The sequence below is a fragment of the Gadus morhua genome, chromosome 4 (assembly GCF_902167405.1).
Source record: "Gadus morhua chromosome 4, gadMor3.0, whole genome shotgun sequence".
In the NCBI taxonomy this organism is placed as follows: Eukaryota; Metazoa; Chordata; class Actinopteri; order Gadiformes; family Gadidae; genus Gadus; species Gadus morhua.
Window position 1 is genome coordinate 20,450,213 of NC_044051.1, and position 12,563 is coordinate 20,462,775.

Below are 12,563 nucleotides of genomic sequence, written 5' to 3' on the forward strand. Positions count from 1 at the left end.
AGAGAGAGAGAGAGAGAGAGAGAGAGAGAGAGAGAGAGAGAGAGAGAGAGAGAGAGAGAGATGAGGTGGGAGGAGGGAGGGAGAGGTTTCGAAAGGATAGAGTGATTGATCAGAGATTGAGAGAGGAGAGCGATTGAGGGGGAGGAAAATGCCAAATGCCATAAATGATCAAAGGCCTGTGTCTGATTGGCTATGAGGCATCTCAGACGGAAGTGCAAGATCATGTTGCTATGGTAAAGGAAGGGAGTCCCCCCCTCGCCTGTCGTTAGGACTACCTGTTCAGGCTATGAAAGGCTGCAAATATTCAAATTAAGTGATATTTTGGGACGTATATTTGCTAAAATTAATCAAATTGAAATGACTTTGTAATCTTCTATGATCCTAAGATTCAGACAACAGGTTATACCTTCTGTTAATCTTAAAAAAAAAATAAAAGTAGGTCACTTCAAGCTCAGAATACACCAATGTTTTATTATAATAGGTGGTGGGTGAATTTGGGGGGTGGTGGATAAAGATGTAGTGGTACCAGATCTGGTACATTTGGTTTAGCCACCCTAAAACCTGAAGTTTGACAGTAGCATAGATGTTTTCTGACATTGGTAAAACAGTACCACCTACTGGAAAGTAAAAGTAATCTCCTGGAGAAGCGTAACACACTACACAACATTTCCAAAGCAGAAAAATATAAAACACGTCCTGATGCATGTCTTTACCATGAATTAATAAAACGTATCCCCATAATGAGCCAAGGAAAGCAATAACATAAGTAAAGTAGGTTAAATCCGACAGTGCGCTGACATATTGGTTCATACCAATATCTTGAATAGCATATTACTACATAGAATATATAGGCTCGAATTACCTCTCACTATTAGGGTCAAATAATCGATTTACATCATAAACTTTACATATTTGTAATTTTATACTTATAAAAACAGTGGTTGACGCGTCTTAAACAATGGTTTGACCGGGGCTACCCTTTGTTGTCATGTTGTTGGTACAGTCCGTTGGAGCTATGGCGGCGCTGGGCAGACTGGGAAGATGTTGCAGGTCGTTGCTGCACGATTCACCCAAAGGACTCCTCTGTGACCTCAGGAGGTTAGGCAGGATGGATCGCACTATAGGACGTAAGACAATATGTGCATGTCTCCTGTATATGTTGTGCATGTGAGCTATCCATGACCACAATGTGAGTGACAGTGGCAGTGACATGTTGTAACCTTGTTTACGCTCATGTTTTGAATAAGTTCTGAATAAGTCAGGTTCAGTTCCATTAATCAACGCTTTGTAAGTGTAAATATAGCACATACACTAACATGCAGTAACCCTTGATATATCGGGGGGAAAGCTATTATTGCCACTGATCAATTACTAGATAATCGAAATGACAACGCATGTCTTTTCTTCAGCAAAAAGGAATCTATTATCAGAGGATGTTGTAAAACTACAAGATTTTCAGCAGAGGAAGCTTTCTGTGGCTCATCTCATCACGGGGCCAGAAGGTAAAAAGTCGTGATTACACTGAAACAACTGTTTAATAAACCTCAACATCCCTATCTTAAGTCTAATATATATATATATTTTTCTACAGGAAGCTATGTTGAGGTTTTCCATCATAAACTTCAGAGGAATGAGCTGATACTTAAAGATGAACTGAGGCTGCTGCTTCACTTGTGCCAATCTGTGGGTGACATGGTCACAGCCAAAGATGCTATTTATAGGTACAATCTGAACACATATTATAATGTAATAAAACATAAGAAATGCAGATGCACATTTTTATTTAAGACAAATGCATGGACTCAGCGCATGGTGATTAGGAATGAAACGTATGGTTGTGCGTGTACTTTACTTGTCTGACTGGCATGTCTGCAATTCACCAGGTATCACGCAGAAAACAAAAACTTTGCTTTTGGAGAGTTTAAATTTGGTCCCCTCTTCATGAGACTCTGTTACGAGATGGATTTGGAGGAGATGGCTGCTGCTACTATTACAGATAAGGTACTTTAACACACAACCATAGTCACCTTATATAAACATTTCAATAAATGACTCTTCCTATTCTGCCCAACAGAACCTGACAGGGTTCTTCAACGACGCTACCTCCTTCAACATCGCCGTCGACATGTTGTTCACCAAAGGCTGTTATAAGGGTAAGTGGCCGTAGCAAACTGCCAGGGCGTTCAAATACAAACTGAGTTCAAAACAAAGTGCTGGTCATGTGCCTTGCTAATGGAGAACGCGTTGTTGGTTGCAGATGCCATGGAGATACTGAGAGAGATGAAGAGCCAGGGGGTGGCATTCAATAAGGACACATATATGCTTGCTTTTGCTATCTGCTATAAACTGGTAAGAATCCAATAGATCCGTATAGAAATTGCAAGTTCTACATCTGCACACTGAATGGCTTAATGTTGTATTCATTCCCTGCACCAGCTTGCCAAGACTAATTATTTGTTTTTGTAAAGCTGGCAATACATTTCCGATGGTGCTTCTTATTGGTACTATAACAATTATTATTGAGGTTGTTTGTCCAGAGCATTGGTTTCATTCAACAAAACCTGGAACAGCTGAGTAGATTAATGCGTGGTTTGCTTTGGACAGAATACTCCAGATTCTTTTAAGACTTGCACTACTCTGATAGAAGAGGGCCAGGCCAAGGATCGCTCCATCTCCCGGCATGCATACTGCTTTGCTGTGGCACTAGCCCTTCGACAGGTGGGTTTCTTATAAGATAATAAACCATTTGGTATCTTATAGTCTTCGGTCTAGTATCTGTTTGCATGGTATTTCAAGGCAATACTTTGCTAATTCTGTTCTCATTTACTTTTTTGCTCAAGAATGACCCTCAGAAGGCACAATCTTTATTTTCACAAATCACGAATGCGGAGAGCAGACTGTGTCAAAACTTGAAGGTAAGACTGGCAAATCACCATGTACCATACCATTAGTTCATCTGTTCTCTTATTGTTGTACCCACGAGTGTTTCCCTTCTTGTTTGTAGGTCTTTATGCTGGCGATGTCCGGAGCCGTGACAGGAGCCTACTCTGTGCTTTCTGCGGCCATTGCACCAAAAACGCCTTTTGTGAAGAAGCTGGAGTTCGCCAAGGAAGTGGTGAGTGAAACATCGATTTCTTTGTGATAATTTTTAAAGGGGGTGAGTGATATCATGCCACCAGACAAGCCTTTATAAAATCTGGATAGGAAAGCAACATTTGCCACAGTCCACTGGGTAGGCTGGTGGATTGATCTATCCAGCATACATCTAGGTGGACACGATCAATAGTGATGTCACAATGGCACACAGGGAGTAATCACACTCACACCTGGTGGCATGATATCAACCCTTTTAACATGTAATAAACATGTAAGGAAATATAATAATAATAAGGACATGATGGATGTGTAGATGAACATAAAGTGAAGCAGAATAGACATTTGCAAGTGAACAGAAAACATGTTTCCTGCTTAATTTTGTTAATTTGAAATTATCCGATTATTTCAGACAAAGCTGGACAAAACTTATGTTGTCAGAAGGAACAATCTTTGGTTGTTTAATATCTCTTGCACCCTTCTCAGCTCTCCTCTCTTCGACCCACCACCATCACATTGTAAAGGAATGATATTATTTTTTTTGGACTTTTCCCTTTGCTCTAGGCCCTCCCGAATAACGATCTTTTCTCCTCCGTTTTCCTTGGCAGCGTTTCAGGAATTTCTCTGTAAAGATGGACTCATTGCAAAAAACGCATTTAGCTGTAGAAATGCTGTAAAACATATTATTATACGATTTCTGCATTTTTACACAAAAATCGTTTCCGTGTGGACGGGGCCTTAGACTGTTATATGACGTCTGTTTTACATCTGCTAAGCTAGAAAAATGTTAGTCGGAGGTGAGCCAGGGGGGTATATTCGCCCCTCAATAAATGCGTGAAACAGCTTGTTTGCCCTCAAACCTTACTTCCGTAATAGTGTGATGTAAGTGGACAGTGTTGAAGAGCAGAAGTCCTGCCTCCCGGCTACCTGCAATGTTTACAACTTCTCGGGTGTGAATTTGCACACACGTGCGCAAAGCGTTCGACCACAGAAGACTGGGAGTGTTGACCAATAACAGCTGACTGGGCTACTCGAGAGAGGGGCCTTAAAGCGGCATTATACAAATGTTTTCTTCACATGCCAAAATTTGGTTTTGCAGAAATCAACAGTGTCAGAATAATAAGGGGTATTTTTGACCTACATGCATGTAGCCCTACTCTAGTAGTATCCCCAAATGCAATTATTAACCCAAAAAAGCATGATATGGGATCTTCAAACTTTCATTTTTCCAGATTGAGCTTCTACGCTTGCGGAGTGAAGATGGACCCCACCAGCTGAGGGTGGAGCAGATGGTGTCAGCCCTCCAGAAGAACGGTCAGGTGACACAGCGCAGTCTGGATGACATGCTGTGTCACACACCACCAGGGAGGAGAAAGTCTCTCCCCGTGGTGGAGGACAGGAGAGTGAGCCGGCGGACTCTTAGGCCCTTACAGTCCACTCTGCTGTTGGAGTGATGGCAGTGTTTTTTCTTATATATATTATGTATTCTTTATCGATTTGTTTGAACAATTGGCCAATTTTACTTTGGCTGTTTGAACCCTACCCATCTAGTCCCATACCTCTCCAAAAGAGGTTGACCTACATCTCTCCTTATTTGTTAGATGATTTTGTCATTAATATTGGCAGGGACAATTATTGAAAAACATTTACAGAAATGTTAATAAAAAGATATGAGATCGTTATTAACAAAATGTCTTTGTTTTAATAATTGTATTTGAACCACAGACATTTAAACTGACGCTCAAAACCTCGCTCCCGGGCGTTCTCAACTCCCGACGGAGCTCCCGGAAAAGGATGCTCCAAATTACCGTTATTGGCCGGAAACAGGGCGGGACTTACAGTAACATGGATTTAACTACTGGAGGGACTTTCGATAGAGGGATATACTTTTCCTTTACATATTTCGGATGTTATCCCATGGTTTAAGACACAGCTCTATCTCTATTCTCCTTGTTCTAGCTATTGTTCTTGTCATGTTATCTTGTCCTGTCAATGCGCGCATAGTGGTGGTTGGAAACAGGAAGTTCCGTTTCAGAAAGCTGGATAACGATACAGTTCAGGATAATCTCTCAGCCTAAAAACCACACACGTAAACAAACGATGACGTACTTCCAGCAAACCCCTCCCTCGGCGCAAGGCTTACCTTTTGTCAAGGGGCGACGACGGGAGGAGAACAAGGGACAGCGTCAGCTTTTCTGGAAAAACAGGGTGACGCATTTGACAGTCAAGTCAGACCTTTTATATTTACAAGAATAGTGAACCTTTTCTATCCATTAGCTCCGGATCGCCTCAGGCCCGATGCGGAGTGCCGCTGCTGTTCGCCACATGGCAGTAGTTACTCTTTAGCCTTTATGGTTGGCAGACTAGTGCTTAGGTTTAGTACGTATCATCCCCGGACCACAGATCGCTCCATACCAGGAGGGAACAAATTGGACCTCTGTATCGTATTTGCTTATTGACAGCCAGTTGAGACAGATACAGACGGATCATCTGTTTTCATATTGATCTATTGATCTTCAGGTCCCGTCGACCAGGTTAGCTACAGCAGGCTGGTTGAACCGGACTCGCTCGCTGCTGTAAGGTGTATTGTGTGTTTCGGGTCTAAATAATATATTTGGGGGCCAGCAGTCCACCATGAGCGCCGAGGAAGCCGCCGCACCCACCAAGAGCGTCCCCGAGGACGATGGTATGACCTGGTGGTACCGGTGGCTCTGCAAGATCGCAGGGGTCTTAGGAGGGATATGTGAGTACTTGGCCGAGTTGGTTTCTCTTGTCTTGTCTCTTGTAGGCCTACACTATTGAGTTTCAAGGATGGTTTAAGTTACATATTCTCTCCGACATACATTCACTCCCACAACCTCTAGGTTCAGAGCCTTTGCTGAAGATGCCAGGATCAAAAGAGCTTATTGTTCTATGTACAATTGGAATTGTGTTGTTAAGTTCAGCGTTTATGTCTATAACAAGACGGGTCATTCTCGTCTCCTGCATTGGTTATCAATTGCTCTGTCATCTAAGCAAGGCTTTGTCTCCTCACTCTGTCCCACAGCAGTGGAGGTTGTGCACGGCATGGCAGAGTGTAGCTGTCAACTACTAGTTTCAAAGTGTAGTGTTGTGCTGTGCCCATTTTTTCAACGTGCCCAAATATACAATATAAACCATAAAGAAAAAAAAGGACTCTAAACCGAAGAAAGAAACGTATATTTAATCCCTAAATCAAAATGTGAAGAGCATCTCCCAGCAGGATTGGAGCCTTATTGACCTGCTCAACCCTCAGGGTGACACTGTAGTGCCAGTGGCCGTATCACATTCACCTGTCAGGCTGCTGCACCTTCACTGGGCTCTGTATTATTCAGAGGCCTGGGGACTATCATGCCAGGACTGTGTCTTCGCTCAAGTCTCATTCAATACATTCGATTTGCTAACAGAGGTCTGAAGGTAACCTCAACGGGCACAGTGCACACGCTGCCTCTCAATTTAAACCTGTGAACGTTAATGGCCTAGCGTAGCCTTATCTGTGTGTTCACACTGGGATAAGTCTGTGTTATTGTTGATTTGGTTGTTCCAATCAGCATGAAGTCAGTATGAATATTGGAGAGCTGATTAGTGGACAACAAAGCATGTGAATGCATATCTGTGTGGTCCTTCTGCATGAATCTCTGCAAGAATGTTTTACTATGCATTCCTAATGAGTGGTATATGCAGTGTAACAAATGCATTTGACTTGTTTTGTCAAATATACACAACGAGACACCTGTTTTACATTATTGTCACATTTCGAAACAGTATTTTGACAGGGATGAGCCTATTTGGAAACTAGTAACAACAATTGTAACTGTATTGTCTTTATCATCAAAGCCTTTTCAGGGTTAAGGTTAGGGCCATATTAACCTTAATCTGTGATAGCCATGGTACTCACATTTCATGCGTGACCATGTAGCGTGACCATGTTTTTCATCCAGAAACCAGATTGGAAATTGCGTGCTTTGGATTGCTTATTTGAAGCTGTAGTTCAGCTCTGTGAAGATCAACTAGATAAACACTGATGATTACCTACCCTCTGGAAAGCATTTTGATGGTTCTCAATGCCCATAGGACTGCAGTAATAACCACGGATGGACATAAAATAGGCTATTTCTTTAAAACAATGCTAGACTATTTCCCATGTCAGATAACAAACTGTAAAGTTTAGTTGTATGTATGCTAGCTAGGTGTTGGATGGACTGTTAAGCTAAGGCGTTGGGTAATAACTGGTGAAGTTGATTTGTTATGATGTATATAAAGGCCTATTGGTTGAATTTGGTGGCAATCCGAGCAGGGCCGTTGCACCAAATCCTGGGCCCTGTATACAAGAGGTACTGATGGCCCCCCCCCCCCGAATTCCCCCTACCAGCCCCCTGCGCTGAATTGTTGACGGGGGGGGGGGGGGGGGATGGAGACATGGCATGTGCGACTCCTAACACTATGGGCTGGTGAATAATTCTTATAAAATATTTAAAAGAAAAAAAAAAAATTATTGCCATGGGCCCGCCCTCTGCCTTGGGCCCCCCCAGAACTGCCTCACTTTCCCCCGCAGTCCGTCGGCCCTGAATCCGAGTATGGAGGGGGGTCTCTGTTTCAATTCCATTCAAAAAGCCTTATGGCACGACCATTGTTGTAACAGTATTACTGATGCATTATTGATCTTTATTTTTTACACCTGATGGAAGTATGTTTTCTTTCCCTACGAGAGTTTTCTACTTTGTTAATGCATAATAATTAAAAAATATTTATTAAAAATATATATTTTTTCATATGCATTGGTAGTCAAGGCGGGGCCCTATTGTTGTTAAGGCGGCCGCCTTAACAACACAGTACTGGGGGAAACACTGAACGTAATTGAAAAAGTCTGATTACTGTGCATGATTTCATACATGTGAACCCTGGCTGCCTGGCTGTCCTCTCTGTGTTTGGTCCTAAACAAACCCAGTGGTTGGTTGGAGGTTTAGCTGTGTTTGTGTTGTAATGTGTTTTATTTCTGGTCTAAATCCCTAAGCCTGTGCCGTGTCGGGAGTGTGGATGTGTGTCACTGTGAACCCCCTGAACATCGCTGCTGGAGTGTGGATGGTGTAAGTACAGCCTTTAATTTACACTGGATACTATAATGTTTGGAATTAAGTTCATACTTTCAAATCATTATTGATATATCTATTTATGTATATATATGTATATATATATATTATCATTATTATTATTATTATTATTATTATTATTAATAATAATAACAATTATTGTTCTGACAAATGCTCATGATGCATTTTTTTTAAGTGTAATATATATTCAATTAAGTGAACATAATGAGTAGAGTTTAACGAATGTCAAATAACGAGCTGATGAAACTGAAATGGAGAGTGTGCTGTGCATAGAATAGAACCAACAAGCCGAAACGATAACAGACACTATGGAAGGATGAGCTCTGGCACAATGACCCTTGTTGTGACGTGTGTTGGCCTCGCCCATTCCCCTTTCTCCATCTCCATCTACCTCTTTCTGTTTTCCCTAAGTTTTCTCTATTTATAGTTTTCTATTTCAACATTTTGTTTAGGAAAATTGTTTATTACAATACCAAGCTATTGCTCTGCTCACAATCCAAGGGAAAATATTGACAGGAGGAAAGTAGTAGATGTGTAGATGTAGATGTGGTGCTTTCCAATGCATTTAAACGTTGCTATTACTCTGAGAACACAAAATAAAATACTACTCAAATTCTGACTTCACGTAGAGCGCGTACCATTAAGGCCCAGTACTGACTGGGTTTGATTCCTGTCCGTGGTCCTTTGCTGCATGTCCTCTCCTCTATCCCGGACCTACCTGTCAATCTCACTCTATTAATAAAAAAAAAATAAAAAAAAGATCTGACTTCACAGCTTAATATTGTCTATATTAGTGTATTCGGTGTAAGTGTTTGTCTTCTGTGTGTTGAAGTGGTGGACAGAGCAATTGGTGATGTGTGTGCTCTGCCTTCTCCCCAGGCTGAATGCCTTTGTCCTGTTCCTGTGTGAAGTCCCTTTCTGCTGCCAGTTCATAGAGTTTGCTAACGCAGTCGCGGCCAGGGCCGACAAACTCAAGCCCTGGCAGAAAGCCTTCTTCTACTGTGGGTGAGGACGACAGTTTAAAACCACAGAGGGTGAACTGTTTTGCTGTTACATTTTTAACATTAAGTCATTTCTGCAGAGACTTTTATCCAAAGCGACTTACAAGAGAGTCCGACAACAATTGAAGCATGCAATAAGAATTGAAGTAACAAAACAATGCCCACACGTTTCTAACAACAAGTGAATCAGAAAGAAGAAGGTAGTTGAATAGAGAAACCAAAATATTATTAGTGCGTTCTAGATGTATAATTGGTATAAGTGGTAGAAATAGCACGTCTCTGAGCAAACTGCGTCAAGTGCTCAAAACAGTCAGTTTCTTAGGTGTTTCTGCCGCTTTTCCACCGCACATGTAGCTCGACTCGACACGACACGACTCGACACGGTAGCAGCGCGGGTCCTTTTCCACCGCAAATAGTACCTCCGGGACGTGGGCGGGGTCGGCTGCGCGAAAGGGCCGTGACGTATTTTTGTACGCGACGCAAACAACACCTACGTAACCCACACATGGACAGAACCCACATAACAACAATGGAGAACATTGATGCGATGGTATTCGTGTTCGTATTATTAGCTGGCATTTTGAAGAAGTGGAATATGTTGGCTGCGGCGCTGCTATGGCTGTTACCAGCATGGTTGCCATGTCGCTCTCGTGACTTCGTCACACTCTCTGGCCAATCAGTGGCCGGCCGTCTGCCGACGTCACCTTTTAGCATCGGCTCAGCCGCTTGGAACCTAGAGCGAGGCGGTACTAGAAAAAGCAGCCACTTCAGGTACCAGATACCATGTTTTCGCGGTGGAAACGCAAAAAAGGCGAGCTGAGTCGAGTCGAGTCGAGTCGTGTCGAGCTGGTACCATGCAGTGGAAAAGTGACAAAATGTCTATTCATTATCTGGCTCAACTGACCTTAGAGTGTGCCCTGTTCCGGCTGTCCTTCCCTGTGTCTGCAGGATGGCTCTTTTCCCAGTGGTCTTGAGTTTCTCCATCACGACATTGTTCGGGAATGGCATTGCCTTCGCCACTGGAGTTCTGTATGGCCTGGCCTCCCTCGGCAAAAAGTATGTTCTTCTTACCTTTCATAGATCAGATGGTTAGACGTGTAAAGAACATATTACTTTGATTGAAGCCAAGCATAAATTAATGTTTATTTTTCTCTAAATGCTTGAATAACCACTAATATTGACTGCTCATTATTCATAATGAACTAGTTTTCAATTTACAAACAGCATCCTTCAATAAATAATCCATGTCATTCAGCATTTAATACCTTCAGAACCTTTCACTCCACACGTTGTTTATTATTCACTAAAGCTGCTCTAATCTGGGCTGTACACTGCCTGCTGCTTGTTTTACTGACAACCTTTATCTGCATCATCCTCCCTCCCTCCCCCTTGCTCCCTGCCTCCCCCCCGGCCTCCCAGGGGAGACGCGGTCACCTACGCCCGCCTGCAGCACCAGAAACAGGGCGACGAGGAGAAGATGACCGGGACCACAGACGAGTGAACGTCTCTCCTCACCTTTTATCCCCCTCGCCTTTTTTCCGTTTCCCCAGAGGGACAGTGGTCTCCTGCCATTTTGGTTCCTCGCTCCCTATCTCCCCCCTCCGTCCCTTCATCCTCTAAACTTTATAGGTCGACAGCCAACTTGTCAAACTCATTGTATTTATTCACTGAGACGCTGCATTGTGTTGTTCGGACCCAGTGCGAGCCCTCTGAATAAACGTTATGTGGTGTGTACACGTAGATCACTTTTAAGCTTAAATTCGGACTTGAGTTGAGATTTTGGGGTTTTATTTAATTGTTTTTGCTACTGTGAACTGTGTAATGTATTCCTTGGAACCTATGAGCCTATCAGGGAAATCTGAACAGAATCAAACATTGTTAACCTGACTAATCCTACCTTTACCGAGGAATGTTATTCAGAGTGGCTTGGCCCTGTTTGTTACTCATCAGAACTAATGCAGGATTAGCTATTCTGATTTAAAAACATGCTAAGAAATACTTTAATTCCACTACAATAAGGGACTTTTGAGCATCAACGTATAATATATATATATCAATATATTATACATACTTAGTAATTTTGGGTTGATGATTCTGGATAGCAGCCTAGGTCCATGTTGGCATCAGGGAAATGTTTACAATTAGGGATGTATTCTGTGACCCAAAGAGGAAGAATTTCTGCACCCATTATGTTTTATGTTTTGTTTGATTTGTTTCTAAATCGTCCTCTCATGGTCAGTCAAAGAGTTTTGGACCTTTACATACCGTCGGTTATCTTCACCACTCCATTGTGTCAGTCAACTTGGAATGGTGGAGATATCCCTTTCCAGCGGACTTCGTGTTTCTGCTTTCAAGATGCCAGCACTTACACTTTGGCTGCAGGTTGTTGGTTCAAAGCCGCCTACCATTCACTGTAACTTTGTAGTCATTTAGCGGACACTTTCGTCTAAGGGGACTTGTGGTGGTCTGAGATACCAGAGACACCTTGCAGTGATCCCAGCTACAAGCATTAAGGGAGATAGGGTACCTACCCGATAGGGTATCTACAGGTAGAATGGGAAAGCGAACCCTGCACCTTTAATCTGGGAGGGGAACTGCCCAGCCACTACACTCCTGCCTCTACCCTGCGATGTAAGCCTCTTATAAAACGCTTTTGAAATACTTCTTAACTTTGTAGTGTTCAGGGGAGAGTTTGGATTAAGTGTTAGCCCTTTGTTGTTTATTTAATGCGCCTAGGTACGACCCCCTTCCCCAAAAGTGTCTTGATTCAGGGGCTACTTGTTGTGTATGCACAAACACAATGGCGGCTGTGGTTTGGCCTTTTGTCAGTAGTCGGCCTGTCGCGTTGTGCGGAGCCGGTGAGTTCCTGTCCTTCCCTTACAGTGTTTGTGTGACTTGCCTTGCCTTTATTTGTTAAAAGGGATGCTCATTAAACCCTCTTGTGCACACAGCTCTTAAGGTCATGTAGTGAAGCCTACCCACTGAGCTGGGTCTTTTTACACCAATGCCCACAGACCTTTTGTGTGCAATGCAATGGATACCGATGAATGTGTATTAGCTTTATAATGAACACAGCGTAATGAGCCAGCGTATTAAACATAAACTAATGTTTAGGCCTTGTGCATCAACCGGTAAGCAGGCATTAAGGATTGTAGCGGCGGTACTGCATTGATGTGTTTGACATTCGATGGTCCTTTACATCTGATGTCGTAAAGCGCAGTAGGGGATATGTGAATGAAATGTATTTTGATTTGAACTGTGTGGTTGCTGTGGCTTGGGGGATTAAACAAGGCTGATAATACTGGTACTATAAACGCCCGCATTTGATTTGATTTATCAT

General features: G+C 42.6%; 2 protein-coding genes across 3 annotated transcripts in view; both read left to right on the forward strand.

Moving 5' to 3' along the window:
- The first annotated feature begins 1,008 nt into the window (after positions 1-1,008).
- Positions 1,009-4,784, forward strand: ptcd2 (pentatricopeptide repeat domain 2). Its single transcript, XM_030353654.1, has 10 exons — positions 1,009-1,127; positions 1,410-1,502; positions 1,592-1,721; positions 1,884-2,001; positions 2,075-2,153; positions 2,258-2,349; positions 2,605-2,718; positions 2,841-2,915; positions 3,005-3,115; positions 4,326-4,784. Exons 1-10 carry the CDS (start codon positions 1,016-1,018, stop codon positions 4,545-4,547), a joined length of 1,146 nt encoding a protein of 381 aa, XP_030209514.1. The 5' UTR covers positions 1,009-1,015; the 3' UTR covers positions 4,548-4,784.
- Positions 4,785-5,178: 394 nt separating this feature from the next.
- Positions 5,179-12,563, forward strand: part of cacfd1 (calcium channel flower domain containing 1) — a 7,445-nt gene continuing 60 nt past the window's right edge. The window contains exons 1-6 of one of the 2 annotated variants that reach the window (XM_030353655.1): positions 5,179-5,301; positions 5,719-5,836; positions 8,126-8,198; positions 9,102-9,227; positions 10,172-10,279; positions 10,643-12,563. The exon at positions 10,643-12,563 is cut by the window's right edge and continues 60 nt beyond it. In XM_030353655.1, coding sequence (XP_030209515.1) covers positions 5,194-5,301; positions 5,719-5,836; positions 8,126-8,198; positions 9,102-9,227; positions 10,172-10,279; positions 10,643-10,724 — 615 coding nt within the window. In that variant the 5' untranslated portion in view covers positions 5,179-5,193 and the 3' untranslated portion in view covers positions 10,725-12,563. The remainder of the gene's footprint in view (positions 5,302-5,718; positions 5,837-8,125; positions 8,199-9,101; positions 9,228-10,171; positions 10,280-10,642) is intronic. The other variant, XM_030353656.1, reaches the window with a different exon arrangement.